At 36.4% G+C, this 20826-nt stretch overlaps 1 protein-coding gene across 4 annotated transcripts in view; it reads right to left on the reverse strand.

The window, feature by feature from the left end:
• Dzip3 (DAZ interacting zinc finger protein 3) overlaps nucleotides 1–20826 on the reverse strand; it is an 88974-nt gene that overhangs the window by 33908 nt on the left and 34240 nt on the right. For all 4 annotated transcript variants that reach the window (XR_008218841.1, XM_052740833.1, XM_052740835.1 and 1 more), the window contains exons 13-19: nucleotides 10948–11024; nucleotides 8675–9292; nucleotides 7134–7166; nucleotides 5286–5455; nucleotides 4555–4599; nucleotides 1630–1655; nucleotides 751–916 (exon numbers count right to left, since the gene is read on the reverse strand). Coding sequence is in view for 3 of the 4 variants with exons in the window: in XM_052740833.1 (XP_052596793.1) it covers nucleotides 751–916; nucleotides 1630–1655; nucleotides 4555–4599; nucleotides 5286–5455; nucleotides 7134–7166; nucleotides 8675–9292; nucleotides 10948–11024 (1135 nt within the window). In the remaining variant the exon portion in view is untranslated. The remainder of the gene's footprint in view (nucleotides 1–750; nucleotides 917–1629; nucleotides 1656–4554; nucleotides 4600–5285; nucleotides 5456–7133; nucleotides 7167–8674; nucleotides 9293–10947; nucleotides 11025–20826) is intronic.

Consider the following 20826-nt stretch of genomic DNA (forward strand, 5'->3'; position numbering starts at 1 on the left):
ATTTAAATTTCAGTGTAATAGCCAAAGCTATGTCAATTCAGTTAATATATACATATTTTAATACTGTAACCAGGGATTTATTCAAATCAACTTGACACTTGGGCAATGGGTAACTGATTGTGATGTATCCACATTTTAAACCATAGAGCAGCTCACCACTAAATTCAAACACAATGTGTGTGTGCATGTGCATGTGAGTGTGTTTTCAATCCTTCATGTACTTTGTACAATTAATTGCTCTTTTGAGCACTAATATTCATACACTTATGGGTATATCATTTCAATCGGTGGCTACTATCAGAAAAGGAGCTATAAAAAATTGCCATACACTAGTGCTTTTTAGGAGGTATTTCATGGTTGTAACCAAATTTAATTAAAAAAAATCAAAGTAGTTTTGATTTATTAAAATCTATTTTCATGACATGTAATTTGGTGGGATTTATTCTAGTTTTTAGTGTGGTGGTGTTGTCTCCTCTCTCTGTTCCTTCACACTCTTCAGAAACCACTTTTACAAGAAAGGCATTTATTAACTTTGCCCAGTAGCCATGAAGTGATTTTGAGGGCACATGTAAAGTTTGTAGTGCCAATTTTTTTTTTTTTGTAATCCCCTTGTCTTGCAATACACCCTGTTTTTGTTCATTTTCTGCTGGGCTTTTCAAAAAGACATACTGCTTAAACAGTCTACAAAAACAAAATTAACAACTTGTTCTCCAAGGAGGAAGGCAGGGCTGGGCCCTCTCCACTGCTCACCTGCTCTACCATGTCCAGAATATGTAGTTCATCCAGGCTACAGAACTTGTCCTCCGCTGCAGAATCTTCTTGCGCATCACTTGCATCAATTTTTACGGATGTGCTGAGTGTGTGTACATCTACTTGTTCTGTTTCCAGTTGGTCTTCCTTTTCTACCATATATGAGCTATAGTGGGGACATAGTCAATGTGACCTTTTACAAAGGTACAGTGCTTTCCTTATAGGCTACGGCCTCTCAAATTAGTATTATACTGCCTTGTGAGATACTCTGCATTATAAGGGTTCATGGTCAAAGTCTAGACAGTGCTCACACTGTTCTTTTCTCATGAACACTAACAATGGACATTAACATATGAGGTAGTACTTGCTCAAAATACCTATTTAATTGCTCAAAGCAGTGTTTTCAGGAATTGTGAGGCCACAGGGTTTATTTTTCAAATTATAGTTATTAACGTTAGTTATTTTGGATATAGTATTTTGGGACAGGTCGAGCATTTCCACATCTTCAATATTATATTATCATCACAATTCATACATTTACCCCAACCAAAGAAAGGATATACATATGTCTGTTGGGGACATAAGAATGATCTATCCATTAAATTAAGTTTTAGTCTATGTATATTTTTACCTACTTTAGTAAGCATTCAAGTCAGTGTTTGAATGAAGGAGTTAGTGTGTTAGATGACTACTGAATAGCCTTACAGAAAAAATGGTGATTTTATTCTTCCAAAGTCAATAGTAATCTACCCTGCAGTAAAATACCAATTTATAAGACAAAGAACCGTTTTTCCTTAGAAGTTTCCAAAAAGATATCCATGTATTATTGACAAAGCATACCTTAAAAATGCTAAGAAAAGTTAAGATGTAAATACTTACCCTTGCTCTTCTTCTGAGTCCTTATCCTGAAAAGACAGCATCACAAGAATTAGTAATCTGTATCAACTACTTTAGCTCAACACAGTGATAATATTGCATTCAGGTGTGTTTCTCTCAAACTTTTCACAACAACTAAAAAATTATACATCATTTTGTATAATGATGCTGTACATACTTATGTATCATCAGTCAACTATAAAACAGAATTCTATGAAATACATAACCACCCTGTATGTGATACAATGTGGTTTTTCTAATTCCTACTTATCCTATTTCCCTTTTAAATAGTGTTTGCGTCTCATTAAATTTATCTTATAATCTTGAAAATCACTGAATGAGATGATAGAAGTGAATACTGGATGTGAGTTTGTATCTATTAGGAAACCTTGGGACAGAGTATCTGTAAAATCCATTTTTTCCACACTAACTAAATAAAAGGATTTTGAAAAACTACATGGAAAAAAATAAATCAGATTGATATTTGAAGAATCTTATACATAAAAGACACTTAATATACATGAACACAACTTAAATTAGGAATATTAATTAACCAGGAGTATTGACTTCTACTATCTACACATTTCCTCTACAGGTACAAGGCTGTACATACAAATTTGTTTTCTCATTTTTATACCAATTTCTTTTTACAATTTAGAAATGTTGATCTCTACCTCGGTTTTAGCATATGTGAATACTTGAGTCAAATACCTGATATAAAAAGACCTTCAGCTGTTCATACTGAATACATCTAGAACAGTTGATTATCATTTTCCAAAGTCCACTTTAGCTCTTCCTGTGAAAACTTCACGTCAATCCACTTTAGCCTTAGTATGAATCTCTGCCATTCTCCCCTGTACAGTGACAACTCAATTTAAAGGACAGGGTTCATTTTCCTGTCAAGTTTCTTTCTTCTTAAGGCTTCATCATACAACAAAGAAACAAACAAACAAACAAACCAAAAACCCTCCTAGTCTTTTCCTTACTCTAACTCTGGTGGGAGATACACAAAATTTGATTGCTTTCTTCCAGACATTCCTGCATGAATGCAAATTCATGATAGGCATTTTCAGAGCTACTGTTATATTGTTAGGTCCATATGTAATAAAACAACCAAGAAAGGAGGTTGCAATTTCTCAGAGACCTTGTCATTACTTCGTATAACAAGCAAACTTCCATATGCTAACCGTTTTCACGGGAATTTTTGATTAGACAATGAGGCCGACAGTGTTCAGGGCCTCCTGTATATACTACAAAAGTATATACACTGTTATACCTATAGCAACACTAATTATGTAACACAACATAAAATTACTACAAGCCTAATTTTCTATTTTTAGAATTTGTAAGTTATTTAATACTAAGTTTAAAATATAACATGAATTTGTCTTGTAATGCCAAAAATCTCTTAATAAAACTATCATTTTCAAAAGTCTCTCAGTTTCTTTAATAAAACTAAATTGCAGAATCCCAGAATGTTAAAAAAGCAGTCATTTAGATACATGCTAGCTTATGGGGTATGACCCTGAGACTTAGCATTATCTTGGAAAATAAATATCACTAATGAGTGCTGCTGTACCTTATTAAATAAAACTACTAAAAATTTAAAACATTTATTTTAACTTATTTATTTTATGCACATTGGTGTGAAGGTGTCAGATCCCCTGGAAATGGAGTTACAGACAGTTGTGAGCTGTCATGTGGGTGCTGGGAATTGAACCTGGGTCCTCTGGAAGACCAGTCAATGAATGCTCTTAACTGCTGAGCCATCTCTCCAGTCCCTCCCAAAATACTCATATTTTTAGCTTAATTTTCATAACAGCAACTGAGTAAATTTTATAATGGTTACAATAGTATGACAATGACACTGATATTTTACTTAGCAGACTACAATGTTATTTTATTCTTAATCTTAGTATTTTACAAATTAATCTTCATTAAGTTTCATTAGTCATTAAAATGTTTATATACATCTTAGTGACTAATAACATAAGTAAACTGTATTTAGAGAAACTAGTCAGTTTATGATACACAGAAGTATTAAGATTTTGAGTATGTTCCATATTAGAAAAATTATGATTTTTCTTTTAATCACGAAGTTCACATGGCATAAATATTAGCCATATGCACCATTAAAAATATTCCCATTTTTCCTTATACTTCTCCAAGCAAATCAGAGAAGTTTTAATAACATCTATAATTCATACAGTGGCTTTTCTTTTTTGCAGCTGACAAAAGTCTGAGGACTGGGTAATGTAGAAAGTTTTGAGAAAACACTTTGGAATACAGCAGGGATGTGACAAAAAAACAGCTGCTAATAAAATAAGGAACAATTTTTTTGTGAGATAATTGAACACTGTGTGAAAATGCATTGCTGTGATTGGTGCACTAGAAAGCTAAACGGCCAATAGCTGGGCAGGAGGTTCAGGTGGGATTTGCGAGGAAAGGGAGAGGAGGATGAATCTAGGCATGTGAAAGATGCCATGGAAATGCAGAATGAGTCAGACACACAGAATGGGAGAGAGGTAAAAGCCATGTGGCAAAATGTAGATTAATAAAAATTGTGTTAATTGAATAGTTATAAGAGCTAGAGGCACAAGCCTAAGCTAAAGTTGAGCTTTCATAATTAAATAATTAGTCTCCATGTTATTATTTGTGAGCTGGTGGCCCAAAGAAAAATCTGATTACAGCCATTTTAAAAAATGAGAGTATAATGCAGAAATTAAAGAAATTATCAAGTGACTAATTTAAGACTGTTTACTATAGAAATACAGATGTATGTAAATGTATGCTCAATAAGGTTTTGAATAACCTGTATTGTATGTCCATCTGGATGAATTTAAGTCCTAATTGTGAATTGTGTATTATTAAACTTCAGGTATTCACGATCAGACATCCATCTGTTACAATGCCAATGCAGTGACTTACCTTTTTATTCTTAGTTTTCTTCTTCTTCTTTGTTTTACTTTTAACCTAATAGATAAGAAATAAACCATTTACTTAATATGTTATTCAAGTTGTACAGTGGATATTATCTAGTTTCTTCTAACTACTGAAGTCTATGTCTTCTAATAATTATTTTTCTAGATTTTTATGGATTTTTTCTAGATATTTTCTACATTTTTATGGAAACAAGTATATTTAATTTAATTTCAATCTTCAAATCCTTGAAAAAGAACACAGAGAACATATCAAACAAAAACAACAAAAAAAATGAGAATGGAACTTTTTAAAGAGCAACAATATATTCATGCTCATAAGATAAAATTTTCAGCCAAAGAGTAAAATAGTATCTATACAGCAGCTATCTGCTAAGCCACTCAGATTTCATCTAGATGATTTCATCTCTACTTCTGTGTTAAGAGATATTGAAATATCTCACTGTTCTTATTTTCTCTATCTCTTCTATTCCTATTATATCTTGTTCTTTTCTCTCCCAAATGTACTTCCAATGGCCGAGAGTAAAAAAAAAAATGGATTCCAATAGCTAACAAAGTGCTTGACTTTTGACAAAATAATTACTGAAGGAGAAGCTACAGTTGAAAGAAATGGGCAGAGTCATTTCAACTCCGACTCTTGCCTCCAATGCTCTCAATATAGTACAAGCAACATCTGAAGTGCAGTATAAGTTCTTCAAATTCAAATGGTAAACCTTATACCTCTTGAAGATCTTTAACAGATTCTGTTGAAGATTCACTAGGTATCGAGGATACATCTTTATTTATTTCTGCTAACTGCATTTCAGTGTTTGATTTCACATTTATACTGTATTCCATCACAGGTGGACTCAATTCTTCTTCATCGTTCTGTAACTCTTCTATATCCATACCTAAATAATAAAGAGAAAGACATAAAATCGAGTGGCAAAGTTTTGAGAAGTTTAGCCTTTTGTTATAATCATAAAATATTTACTAGGCAAGCAAGATAGTGCAGTAAGTAAAGGCTCTTGCCATCATGCCTGATGACCTGAGACTGATTCCCAGAACCCACATGGTAGAGGGAGAGAACCAATCCAGCAAGTTATCCTGACTTCAACATTTGCTCCATGGCAAGCACATAAACACTTCATTTCTATGTGAAAATTGCATGCCTACTTAGCCATAAATCACAGGTATGCATATAAACCTGGAACCAATCAGTACAAACCAAAACAATGTGACTCCTCATTGATAGTTAAATAAATTCTAAGTGTTAGGTACTTTAAAATGTAAGTACAAGCCGGGCGGTGGTGGCGCACGCCTTTAATCCCAGCACTCGGGAGGCAGAGCCAGGCGGATCTCTGTGAGTTCGAGGCCAGCCTGGTCTCCAAAGCGAGTTCCAGGAAAGGTGCAAAGCTACACAGAGAAACCCTGTCTCGAAAAACCAAAAAAAAAAAAAAAAAAGTAAGTACAATTTAAATACTAAGGTATTAAATTCTGCCATTGACCTTATTAAAATGCAACTAACATTATTTTATAGAATATAAATATGAAACATAAAGCAGGGAAAAACTAGATCATTTCCCTTTCCTTTTTCATAAAATGTAACTGCACCATATATTATACGACTACTTCTTTGAATCTTTGCTCTCTCATTGTCCTAAATAATCAGCCTCAAAACTTCCTCAGAGATGGCCCAACTTTAACCTCAAGCAAACACATGGTATTGTTCTCTAAAGAATAACTTTGAGAACATAAATTACATTTTTAATTTACACTTGTTTATTTAAGATTTATTTGTGCGTGTGCATGTGCATGTTTGCACTTTTACGTGTGTGTGTGTGTGTGTGTGTGTGTGTGTGTGTGTGTGTGTGTGTGTGTGTGTACCCACAGAGATAAGAAGAAAGTATGGACTCTCTTGAAGCTGGAGGTATATAGGTATACAGGTGGTTGTGAGCAGCCTGATATTGGTGATGGAAACTCAAGTGGGGTCCTCTGCAAGAACAGCAAATTCTCTTAACCACTGAGCAATCTCTTTAGGCCCCTAAATTTTATTATTTAGAGCCTCTGAATGGAAATTACTAAACTAGGCAGGAGTCACATGTTGCAGTCACAGATATTCAGATACTTGTTAGGTGAATATAGGTAGATTAAGAACAACAACAAAAGCAAAAACAAAACAACAACAACAAAAAACACCTAAAAAGAAAAAGGAAGTGAAAAATAGCAACTCACCACCTGTCCCCATAATACAGAGGTATAGACAATGGCTTATGAAGACAATAATGCTACATAAAGAATCAGTTAAGCAAGTAGAGCAAGCAGACAGGCATTTCTGCCTGCTTAAGCCCTGAGTATAAAAATTTGGAACCTCATCCTTGGGTAAGTCCTGTGACATGCACTAAAGTCAAATCTGAGCAAGGCAGATACTAGGATCAGCTGACCAACAGTAAGCTGGTGATATAATTTTCTAAGCTTGTGGGTAATGTACACTTTAGTATATATATAGTTTATCTAAACAACATATGTATGTCTTAGGGATGCTGAATTAAAAGGTCACTTATGCATTTTGAATTCAAATATACTTACGCTGACTGCCTGTTATTGACTGTAGAGCAATTCCTATGGCAAACAGAGAAAAAAATAATTAGGAGTGTAACTGCAAGCACACCAACAAGTATCTGACTAGGATTAAGAAAGGCCAGAAATCCTTAGAATATTAATAGTTATAGTATACTAACTATTACACTATTAACTAATACTATTAGTAATACTATAGTTATTCTATAACTATCTAGAAAAGAACCAGCACTGCTCACTAATGCAGTTGAGACGAGGCACACTCTAACTATAGTAATAGCTATAAATCCATGGTTTAAGAAACAAAAGTAAAACAAATAAAAATGATAGTTCATAATAGTTAAGACTTGGAGCATCAACAGTTTATTTTTAATTAAAATACAATTTCATAGTTTTCCTCTTCCATGTTCTCTCTTACCCCAAGCTCTCCCCCCTCCCTTCCTCCTCTTGAAATCATGCATTCTTTTTATTTAGTTGTTATTGTTACATATGCATACATATAAATACAACCTGTTCAATCCATTTAGTGTTACTGGTATATGACTTCGGAGCTGGCCCCTCGGTATTGGATAACCAATTAGGGAACTCATTTCTGAGGAACACTATTTCTTCCACTCTCAGTAGTCTCAGTTGCACATAGTTTTGTCTAGAGGTGGGGCCCTCTAGAGATTTTCCCCTTCCATATTAGCATATCTATTGGAGTTGTACTTTTCAGTTCTTGATTAAACAGTTATATTGTTAAGGTGTCATGGGTGAAGCTCCCCTGTCATTTCTAGGAAGATAAATCTCACAGCAGTTTTCCTGGTCCTTTGGCTCTTACAATCTCTCCGCACCCTCTTCTGGAATGTTCCCTGAGCGTTAGGTGCAGGAGTTGTGTTGTAGATATATCAGTTGCAGGTACACACCCATGATCACTTACATAAGCATTTTAAACTGAGCAGAAATTCTTATTTATTATTAATCTAAGACTATGAAGGAATATTCATGAAATGTACAGCACATTTCTACTGAAGGTTTGAGTCTTTCAAGCTATACAATTTACACTGAACATGACACCATTCCCTGTCCTTGTCTATTAGTCTACTGAGCACCTACAATATGTAACAGGCTGTATTAGACCCTAGAGATTAAATAGTAAAGGTTAAAAAGAAAAAAAATTCTCCATGTAGACATAGTGGGGATAATGGATGTTGTTGGACCTGTAAATGAGAACTGAAACTTCAATAATTAAGAAAAGAGAAAAAAGGCACCATGAAAGCCTCTGTTAAAGGTATTCAACCATAAGCTCTTTAAGTGAAAATTGTGTGAAATGCCCTGGACTTAGTAAGTGGTCAGAGCCCTTTCCTCAAATATATACACACACACACACACAATTTGAGTAGATGTAATTTTTAAGGCCTCGAAATTATAGATCAAGGGTTCTTGTCTAGTTGTCTTCTCATACTGAATAAAAGCCTCTAAAACACTAAGTAGGAAAACAAAGTATCCCTAAACACAGAAAAGACACTCTCAAAAATGATTTGCTGGCTAATGAAGTAATTATTTAGTACCTTGTTGATAGCAGGATAACATCCTCTGGATGATTTCTGGTACTGGTATGCCTAGATAAATGGACAGCTGATGATAATCAAGGGAGATATTCTCAATGGGATTCTCCTTGACTTTGTCAATATCCTCTTGTTTCATCCCAAGGCGCAGAAGAATATCAGAAACTTTTTTCCAAATTGAATTGAACTGTAACTCAGTGAGACCATTCATCAGAATCTCACTGAGGAGGATATCTCTGTACTTGCAGAGCCTCAGAATGTCTGCAGACTTAGAGAGATCAGAAGACGGTGGTTCCATATCCCAGCCTTTTCTGGGTGCAGGGAATACATTCAGATGTTTAATGAGCGCTAATAAGAGGCATAGGTCAAACTGTTTGGACTGTGGTAGCTCCTTGTTTGGGGGATAAAGCAGATGCCATGATCCACCCAAAGGGTGATTGGTCCAAAGATGATTGTAGTAGGGTTCCAGCACATTCTTGTGTATAAGCAGTTCTTTTTTCAAAAGAGTGGGTGGCATAGCCTCATCAAATATTTGTCGGACAATGTCAGTACCAGAAATAATAATTATATGAAGCAGATGATAGAAATAATTATAATCAAGTTTGAAGATAGGCATTTCATCTGAAAATGAATTTGGAGAAGTCAAAACAATCCACATTAATGTTCTTTTTCTATGTGGTCTCTTACATTGCACCCTAAGTTCCTGTAAGTAAGGAACTATTTCAAGGAATAAAGAACAGAAGAATTTTATCATGTCAGTGCTCAAAATGCATGCTGCTTTCTGTCTAGCTATCAAAAACTCTAGACAGAAGGAGCATGCTTCTAAGTAGAAGAAACTGAAGATTCCTCTAACCCAAAGGCTTTCATTCAACCATGTATGATTTTATTTAAGTAAATTAACTTTGGCAGCATAATGACAAAGTAGATCTGAAAATCCTGGAATTCATCAGTAATAGCAATTTTCTAGGTTTAAATATAATTTACATAAATAATTTTATTTATATTTTACATGAAGTCAGTACTGTCCAGTAGAACTTCCCATGCTAAAAGTAGTACATGCTTGATCTGCCACTCACTGAGTACTGTTGTCTGAGTGATCAACAGTTGAGCCTTAAAGGTTATTTGATGTTAGTGCAAATATAACTACATATAGCTACTGTCTATTATATTAAATAGTTCAGATATATACTAGTCAATATAGTTATCTAATGAGTTGCTACTCAAAAGTACAGTCCATAGACCAGAAGTATTAGCACCTATCAGAGACTTATGAGACATGCAGAATCTTGGGTACCATCCCAAACTTACCTATTGAATGGACACCTGAGGGTTTGTTTCTTTGGTTTTGGGTTTTTTGTTTGTTTGTTTGATTTGTAATCATGAAATGAGATGATAGGATTTAAGAAGCACTTATCTAATAAACTTAATAATTATGGTGCTATTTCAACAATGAAATGAAATGAGGAACCAGACTAAACTATTGATACTTTTCAGTTAAGTGCACTTCAAGAGGAAAGCAGGTTGAGGTACGTTTGAAAGCAGTGGGAATTCAGTCTATGATAGTATTTAGTTTCTGGATGAATAGTAAACTGTGTGTTTATCATAAAATATAGCTTTACTATTTTATTGCTCATGGTTTTGTATTTTAAGAGATTTTTAATGGATAACTTTGCTTAGTATACTTAATATACACTGTGAAAACACAAACAGTTTAAGAGAAATGTCTCAGAAGGCCTTCTTTACACCGTCAAATACAGAGCAGACTACTATTAGGGACATCTAGTCTCCCTAGTAAGAGGAGCTGACCTCAACTCTTCTTCCATGGAATCAGGGACCTATATGGTCTCCAAGAGCTGAACAGACTATTCTCTAGTACACTCCTAAAGAGCTGGCATGTGAATTTAGACTATTGGAATCCAAGCTCCAAAATGTTCATTCCTTCTGTTATGGATTGCTTACATGCTTGTTCTTTTAAGAGAGAATGTAACAAGAGGGGAGGGGTTGGATGAAAACTCTCCTGAGGTAAATCCTACACTATACTCACAAGTATGTTCCAGAGTTAGCATGTCTCACCACAGAATGCCAAAGTAATATGAGAGCCAGACACATGCAGATTTTACTGTCTATGGGTTCTAGTATACAGCAAGCACTATTTGGTGGAATACACCTGATGCTTGTGAATAGCAACCATAAATAGAATGATACTTTACAGAGACAAAGTTTAAAAAAAATGAATAATACTTTTCAGTAGGAGTCATATTTTAAAAAAGTAATACCTTTTTCATCTAATTTTAAATTGAATTCTGGTCTTATATCAGTGTCAGTTAATTCCAGAGACATCAACTTCTTGTAACTGCAAGTAGAAAAAAAAAGTTATAGTGAAAAAGTACCAAAGTTAGACCAAATTTTTGGTATAAGCAACATTATTCTTAACCTAGGAACAATTTGAAAGCAAAGGGAAAGACAATTTGAATAAAAAATAAAAGCCACCAGTAGTGATAAGTCTACACTGTAATCAAGAAGTAAATAATATTAAGAGAGTTCAAATGAAATCTGTGATTTCAAAAACCATGTGGTAGCTTTAAAAAGGGAAATAAAAGGATTAGTAGATTCCAGGGGTATGCCCACTTTAAAGACAAAAAGCAGCAAACAGGAACTCTTTCATGTCCTATCATGATCACAGAAGTTAAAAACAATAATTAAAGGTAATACAACTTACTCAATTTCTAGAGATGTTTAAAAAATAAAAACTCTTATGATAATACTAAAATAAATAATTAGAAAGAACGGAAGGAAAAGCAAGAAAATTTACTAAATAGGTAAATGCTGTCAACAAAAACCCTATTTTTGCTTTGAAATGAATTTTGACCCACAAAATACCAGACGGTAATACTAGGAATTGAAAGTTGTGGTGGTTACTGTTTGTTCATAATGGATCTTATCCCAGATGTCATTATAAGGAATAATCTAAAGCTCAAACAATATGTATTAGTGCTGTGGGATGTTCTGTATGGCACATGTGTTGCTCTGATTGGTTGGTAAATAAATCACTGATTGGCCCGTGACCAGGCAGGAAGTATAGGCGGGACAAGGAGGAGAATAAAGCTGGGAAGTGGAAGGCTGAGTCAGAGAGACACTGCCAGCCACCACGATGAGAAACAGCATGTGAAGATGCTGGTAAGCCACGAGCCATGTGGCAAGGTATAGATTAATGGAAATGGATTAATTTAAGCTGTAAGAACAGTTAGCAAGAAGCCTGTCACGGCCATACAGTTTGTAACCAATATAAGTCTCTGTGTTTACTTGGTCGGGTCTGAGCAGCTGTGGGACTGGCAGGTGAGAGAGATTTGTCCTGACTGTGGGCCAGGCAGGAAAACTCTAGCAACTTATTATTGGTTAAAAAAAAAAAAAAAAAAAAAAAACTAGATAAAAGGAATAATGTAAGACTATTGGTAAGAAATGTAAATTGGTAAAACTATTGTGGAAAAAAATTAACAGTGTCTAGTAAGTTAAAAAGTATGCATAAAAAGGTCTAGAAATTCTAACTCTAGGTAAATGTTATGAAAAATTTCTACACATACTTATATTGACTTTAGTACCATTTATAGAGTTTCAGATTATAAATAATACAAGTATCTATCAAGTGTTGCTATAAAACAAAATTACAGCAAGCAAATGACACAAATGAGTCACACCATACAGAGTTCAATAATGAAAAAAAAAACCAAATGTGTTTTTATACAAGGTCTACATAGAAAACTGTAGTATAAGCAAAGAATATTTTATGCAATCTTGAAAACAGGTTATAGTAGATTAAAAATGTATACTATAAATTATAGAGTAATCACTTCAATAAACAGCAAAAACTAATAGGATAGCAGTGCTGAAGAGACAGCTTAGCAGTTAAGAGCACTAACTGCTCTGGCAAAGGACACTAGTTCAGTACTCAGAACCGACATGATGGCTCACAACTGTCTATAACTCCAGTTCTATAGATTATCACACCTGTTCTGACTTTCACAAGCTCCTATACACAACACACACACACACACACACACACACACACACACACACACACACACACACACATCTAATAAGACACACAAATAAAAACAAAGATGAGATGGAAAAAATAGATCTAAATCAATCATCTAAATAACTGCAGAATACACATAATATATATGGAATAAAGATTAATATAAAGGCAAAGATTAACAAATTAGAAATAAAAGAGCATAATCTATGCCATCTACAAAAATAAAAACAACTTCTACTGAGATACATAGGTTGAAAAGAATGGATAAAAAAGAAATGGAAATGTTAATACCAGACAAAGAGACTTGAAGCAGGACTGTAAGGGATAATGATGATTTTACATTTAGGGTTACATAAATGCTATGCATTTAGCATCTAATAAAACAGCTTAAAAAACAAATAAGGATAAAGCACAGACATCAGATAACTTTTTCAAAAGTAAACATGCAATTAGTCAAGGTAAACATAGAAAACACTGAAACCAAGTGTAAACTGGTGCCCAATGTGGGGCCCAAATTTCCACACAGTGCCTGAGAAAGCTGAAACAAACAAACAAACAAAAACAGATAAGGCTCTTTTAAGAGGCACTGCTGTGCAGCAGAGCACTTGAGCAGCTGGCACACTAAGTAGAAACAGCAAGCTAAGTAGGAGCCAACTGCCAGAGCCACACAGTGGAGGGCCTGCCTAGCTGCTGCTTAGAAGTTTAAGGCTGGAGTCAGAGAACACTACAGGTGCACAGTAAAACAGGTCCAGACTGGAAAAAACCTTTAAACAAGTTAGTGTGTACAGGTACTTAAGAAAGAAAATGGGTAAAGACAGTCATAGGAAAAGATAGTTTAAAAATAAGTAAACTCTTTTTTGGGGTGGGGGGTTTCGAGACAGGGTTCTCTGTGTAGCTTTGTGCCTTTCCTGGATCTCGCTTTGAAGCCCAGGCTGGCCTCGAACTCAGAGATCTGCCTGCCTCTGCCTCCTGAGTGCTGGGATTAAAGGTGTGATCCCTTGATATGGGAACAGCTCTGAGTCTGGATGAGGCAATGGTAAGTCTTCTTGGTTATAGAATCTTCGTGACTTATTACATGCCATCCTTTCATATGGTATGGATACAGGTCTGTTTTATACAGTTCAAACAAACTTATAAAGTTGACAGATGCCTTTTACCTGCTCAAAGATAAAATAAGACATCATCTTTGGCTGGCTAACACAGTCCATTCTTGTGTTAATGTAGATATGTACACTATCTTTGAAAGTTTGTATGTTTTCAGAAAAAAAAAAAAAGGACCAGAGTCCAATGAAAATGCGTGGCCCAGGTGATCCAGCCTTTCAAAGTGCCTCTGTTACAGGTTTCTAAGAGTTATGAGTTCAGAACAACTTCAAGACTGTCAGCTGAGAAGGTCCAGCCTCACAGACGATTCTAGCCAGGACTTCAGATAAGCCATGCACTTTCCCATTACACAGCAACTAGATAAGTTTTATAGCTAGTTTTCTTAGGACTTGACCCTCTCAATTTTCTCAGGATCCCCTGGGGATGCCGTCACCCCTAGACAATAGGAAGCAGTCTAGAGAACACAACTCCCACATTCTCAAGAGGTGGGGTGGGTGGTTTTTGGTCATTCAGTGGATAATGGATGTTTATTATCATTAAGTGGGGATATAGGAATGTAGGATAAAAGGACAACTATTCATCTCAAATATTTTACATTGGTATGGATTTTTGTATACTGATACAAAATTAAGGTTATTTTTGTTATACTATGTTTCTACTCTTTTTTAAAATATTGTACCTAAGCAACTCATTTAAAAATGGAAGGTAAAGTTCTAGTCCTTGAAACTATTATCATAAACTGTTCAGGATAATTAGGAAATGAAGGTTAGTAGTTAGTAGTTTGTAACAAACTTTTAGTTATGTTAGGTATGTTTTCAAGGTTAAACATATATATCAGATAGGTGATCTTTAAATGCTTCAGAGACCTACAGAATATGACACTTAAGATGTTTAATAACCTAAGGCTTTTCATAACGGTGAGACACATCTGCTCTTGGCAGCACCAATCTACTTCATAAACAGATAGTGGGCATCGAAGAACCTCCATATGGAGTTTGCTTTCACTGTGGCAAAGCTAACCATTTAGGCAAGAAACTGCCCCTGCCTCAACTGCTGACACTTCTGAAACTGCAGAAACTGGATAATTAGGGCACAAAGGAAAAAGACAACCAAACTTTGCCACACCAAGGTGGAATAGACCTTTAAATTCCTGCTTTGAAAGAAAAGTCTGTCAGACATTCTAGGCCTATAGGCTGAAGATGGATGCCCCAATGTTGCAGAGGAAACTTGGGTGGCTGTCTAAGCAGCCAGATGTTGTTGTCACTTCTAGTTTGGGAAGTTGTTTGCTCTGCACTTCTTATTTACTCAGGTAATATTATATGCTTCTTGGTCCTCTGATGGAGTTAAAGACAAGACAATTATAGTTTTCCTTGTTACCAAATTCAGAAAAGAAACTTACTAAGACTGAGAAACATAAAAGCTTAAATTGTTTATCTAGGAAAATGTTTTGAGGTCTAAAATGATAATTTTGGGTTGGTAATACAAGTTAGGATAGAAAGTAAATTAGGTACAAAACTTTGGACTCACCAAGATAAGACAGATAATGGAGTATTTTCTCTGAATTTGCCAAATGCAAATGGACTGAATATTGTAAATGTATTTCTTACATAATAACTTTTCTTATTGTACATAGTTTTACTAGGTAAAAGCTAAAACCTTTCTTTGTATTTAGACAAAAGGGGGGATATGTTACAGAATATTTGTTTAACTATGAAAAGACATGTTGCATTTGTTCAACTATGTAAAGACGTGTTGCATTTGTTTAATTACGTAAAGATATGCTGCTGTTTTACCTTGCCTGCCTAAGGCACTTGATTGGTCTAAAAAAGCTGAATGGCCAATAGCAAGGGAGGTCAATATAGGCAGGACTTCTGGGCAGGGAGAGTAAGTAAGTAGGAGGAAATTAGGCTGGAGGAATAAAGAAAAAGAAATGCCAGGGAGATGCCCGGGGCCAGACAGACAGATGAAGAAGCATGAAAGTAGAACATACAGAATGAAAGGGAAAAGCCCCAAGGTAAAACGTAGATGAACAGAAACAGGTTAAATTAAGTTTAAAAAGCTAGTGGGACAAGCCTAAGCTAAGACCAAGCATCAATAATCAATAATAAGTCTCTATCTTTATTTGGGAGCTAGTTGGAAGCCCAAAGAAAATTCCAACGACAGTAAACTGTCTAATGATGTACAGAATACAACTGTCTTAGGGTTTCTACTGCTGTGAAGAAACACTATGACCACGACAACGCCTTTTGTTTTATTAACATGATTTATTGATTTCTTTGAGAATTTCACATCATGTAACCTAATTCTTCTCACCTCCCTGTGCCCCCATATCCTCCTCCCACCCCTGCAGCACCCCCCAAAATCAAAACAAACCAAAGCAAAGCAAACAAACAAAAATAAGAACAAAACAAAACAAAGAACCACTTTGCTTCTCCATCTTTCCCACCTCTCCCACACCTCTTCATTTGTCCTGGTGGCATTGAGAGTGGTGTGTCACATAGTATATCATTTTGTCCAATCAGCTTTACTTGCAAATGTCCATTGCAATGAGTCACTGATCTGGTTCTAGGTCTCTGGTTTCTGGTATACCATCATCACTGGACCCTTGACAAAACTCTTCTGGGATATCACTCGGCCACCCCAAGTCATGGAGATCCTGTGGATATTATTCCACAGGACCAGTCCCTTCAAGACCTCCAGTGGGTCCTAAAATGGGGTATATGTTATGGTGAGCCAACCCCAGGCCCAGCTGTGGGCCTTGGTGGTAGTTGAACTGCTCAGTCTAGGTAGAGCCAGTTCCCCTACACCCATGCTGTCAGGGTCAGTTCTCCCTGTGGTGAGGGGTGAGGCTAGCCCTCCTGTGAGGGTTAGGGTCAGCTCTCTTGCTGCAGTGTCCACCAAGAGGCACAGCCAGCTTTCCCAGACCCAGCAAAGGGCAGGGATGGCTCAGCATGGCCCTATGATTTCATCATATCACAGTTCCTATGGCCTCCTGAGGTAACCCTGTCCACAGACATCAACATAGACCCCAGCTATAGCTGGACCATGGACTCAGACATGGCCCTCAGCAGCAGCCTGGACCCAGATGACATCATGATCCTGGGGTGTAGCACAGGCCAGGTCTGTATGGCCCCAGCTGCAGCATGGCCCCCAGACTCCAACAAGACCACAGATTGCAGCCCAGACCCTGGGTCTCTGCATGGACTCTGGTGGCAACATGGGCCATGGACTTCAACACAGACCCCAGCTGTAATAGGACTATGGACACAGACATGGTCCTTGGCAGCAGCCTGGGTCTGGATGTCACCATGGCCTCAGGAGGTGGTGAAGGCCACCCAGATCAGCATGGCCCCAAGTGGCAGGCCAGACTTCAAGGCAACTCTTAGAAAGGAAAACATTTAATTGCGGCTGGTATACAGGTTCAGAGGTTTAGTCCATTATCATCACGGTGGGAATGACAGCATGCAAACAAACAGTGCTGTAAAATGAGCCAAGAGTTCTAAATCAGGATAGGCAGGCAGCAGGAAGAGAAAGTGATACTGGGCCTGATTGGAGCTTCTGAAACCTAAAAGCCCATCCACTGAGAAAGACTTGCTCCAACAATACCACACCTACTCCAACAAGGCTACACCTCCAATAATGCCACTCCCTATGAATCTATGGGGGCCATTTTCATTCAAACAATCACATTCCACTCCCTGGCTCTCATAGGCTTGCAGCTATATCATAATGCAAGATGCATTTAGTACAATTTCAAGAGTTCCCATAGTCTTTAAAAGTCTCAACTGTTTAAAGTACAAAGTCTCTTTGAAGATTCATGGCAATCTTTTAATTGTAACCCCTGCAAAGTCAAAATCAAAAAGCAGATACAATGGCACAGAATATACATTTGTGTTCCAAAACAGAGGAGAGGGAGCGTAGTGAAGAAATAGTGGACCAAAGCAAGACCAAAAACCAACTGGGCAAACGCCAAACTCTGCATCTCCATACCTGATGTCAAACCTCAACAACACACAGGGATAGAATGCAAATTATTTTCAAATACAAATAGAACCTTCATCAAACATACAGTATAAGAGATTACACAGCAAATCACTATAATTTTAAAAGATTGTACAAAAAATATATTGGTGATTATACTGACATGAATTCAGAATCATTATCAGAAAGATAACTGAAATACTGCAAAATATATGGCAATTAAGGAACATACTTCAAAGTAAGTCATGGTTAAGACACACACACCCCCACACACACACACTCATGAACACCTCATACATACCATATACATATACAGAAAATTAGAAAACATTTTGACTTGAATAAAAATATAGGGACATATATAGGGACTACAGGAGTACTTAAAGATGAAATCATTCTACAAAAATCAAAGATTTTAAATCAGTAATATAAATTACAAGAAAGGGAAAGCAAGAGCCAGAGAGAGCTCAGTGGATTGTGAGCAGGCTTGTAAATTCAATCCCTGGACTGCACAGGTGGCAAGAGAGAACTGACTCACAAAGGCTGTCCTTTGTTTCCCAAACATATGCCGTGGCACATGTGCGCACACGCACACACACACATACACACACAGACACACACACCCAAAAAAATTTTAAGAAGAAAACATGAAGCAAACTAAACCCAATACAAACAGAAGCAAGGAACTAATAAAGAGGAAACATTAAATTAAGAATTTAAAAATACTGTCTAGCAGTGGTATCACACACCTTTAATCCCAGCACCTGGGAGGCAGAAGCAGGCAGATCTCTGAGGCCAGCCTGATCTACAGGGTTTCAGGACAGCAGGGCTACATAGAAAAACTTTGTCTCAAAAAACCAAAAAAACAAAACCAAAACCAAAAACAAACAAACAAAAAAACTAAAAAAAACAAAAACAAAAACCAACCAAACAAACAAACAAACAAAAAAACCAAAAAATACAGAATTAAAAATAATAAAGAAAAAAACAGTGGAGAAGAAAAATCTGACTCTTTCAAAGGATCAACAAAACTGAAAAAGGTTTTTATTTAGAATAGTTGATAAAAGCTACAAATTACAAAAACAGGAACTGAAGTGATATCATTACATCATTATAAACCTAAAATTCCTGGTTAAAGAAACCATAAAACTAAATCAGCAAAATGAAGAGGCAGAGGAACTTCAGGTAGGAGTTAGAAAAGCATCCCGAAAATTCTTTTGTATCTCTGCCTTGCCAGTCAAATACCTAGTGTTTGCAAACTTAAAGCAGTCCATCCAACCAAAGATCTCTGCTGAAACTGAAATACCACCCAAGAAACAAACTTTACAGTTTACAACCAGTCACATGTGGTTGATATACTGTGCACCCCAATAAACTTACCTGGGGGTCAGAGAACAGAACAGTCACTATATTAAACATAGAGGTCAGACAGTGGTAGCACACACCTTGAATCCTAACATTCTGGAGGCAGAGATTCATCTGGATCTCTTTGAGTTCAAGGCCACACTAGGAACAGCCAGGCATGATGACACACGCCTTTAATCCCAGCACTTGAGATCTCATGTCTTGCTTGGGAAAGACACATGCCTTTAATCTCAGGAAGTGATGGCAGGAAGCAGAAAGGTATATAAGACCTAAAGACCAGGAACTAGGGGCTTTTAGGCTTTTTTAGCTTTTAGACTTTTAGCAGCAGTTCAGCTGAGACCCATTTGGATGAGGACTCAGAGGCTTCCAGTTTGAGGAAACAAGATAGGCTGAGAAGTTAATGAGATGAGGTTAGCTGTGGCTTGTTCTGTTTCTCTGACCTGTCAGAATTCACCCCAATACCTGGCTCCCCCCCAATACCTGGCTCCCTTGAGTTTTTTATTTAATAAGACTGTTTAGAAACTTGTGTTACAGTCACATTAACTGCCTATCAATACAAAAGTAAATTAAACATGGGAGAATGACAGAATTCAGAATCGTATGTTTCAAGTAGTATTTTGTATGCTGGGAGCAAACCAGTAAGCAAAACAAAATTCTTACCCTTACTGAGGTGACTATCAAATACTTACCTTCTGATATGCAAGCAACTATAACAAACATTAGCAAATGTTTTGAGAGGCACAGAAGGAATTATGAGAAACCTGTACTCTCAGTAACTAGGCAAAACCAAAGAAGCACAATATTCAACGTCAGGTCTGAGGGTAAAATAGGAAAACTCTTTTACCTCGGGAAAAATTCTGGAGATTACTTAAGATGACACAATCAAGAAACCTTTTAAAAGAAGCTCATTTATTTAGTCAAAGCAGAATGACTAGAGATGATATAGTGAGTTCAGCAGGACCCAAGCTGACTACAGGGACAAGCTAAATGAACTGGCATTGACCCTAAAAATAATGTGAAGCCTCTGAAATATTGTCAAACACAAAAATCATATATTTGAATTCTTTTCTTTAAAAAGTCCTAGTTACAGCTAAATAAACAATAGACTTTAGAGAAAAACAAGGTAAAGGACAGACCTATTAAGAAGCTGTTTAGAATGGCCGTATTATGGAAAGCGTCTTACAGACTCAATGCAATATCTACAAAAAAACTCAATAATCTTTTCTTTAATAATTTATTTAACTTTCTTTTATGTGCATTGGTGTGAACGTGTCAGATCCTCTGGAACTGGAGTTACAGATAGTTGTGAGCTGCCATGTGGGTGCTAGAATTGAACCTGGATCCTTCTCAATGAGCAGTCAATGCTCCCGACCACTGAGCCATCTCTCCAGGCCCCTCCTTAATAATCTTTTCAGAACTTGAAAAAAGAATCTTAAATTTCATATAGACACAAAGATCCCAAAACAGACAAAACAATTCTGAGTAGAAAGAGGAACCACCACATCTATCTCCAGTTCAAGGGGTCTAACTCCTCTTTTGAACTCTACAGACAAATGCACTCACACATGCACACACCTAAACAGACACTAACATATACACCTAATTTAAAATAAACAAATAAACCGGGCGGTGGTGGCGCACGCCTTTAATCCCAGCACTCGGGAGGCAGAGC

Source organism: Peromyscus californicus, unplaced genomic scaffold (assembly GCF_007827085.1).
Source record: "Peromyscus californicus insignis strain IS unplaced genomic scaffold, ASM782708v3 Scaffold_16__1_contigs__length_79575227, whole genome shotgun sequence".
NCBI classification, from domain to species: domain Eukaryota; kingdom Metazoa; phylum Chordata; class Mammalia; order Rodentia; family Cricetidae; genus Peromyscus; species Peromyscus californicus.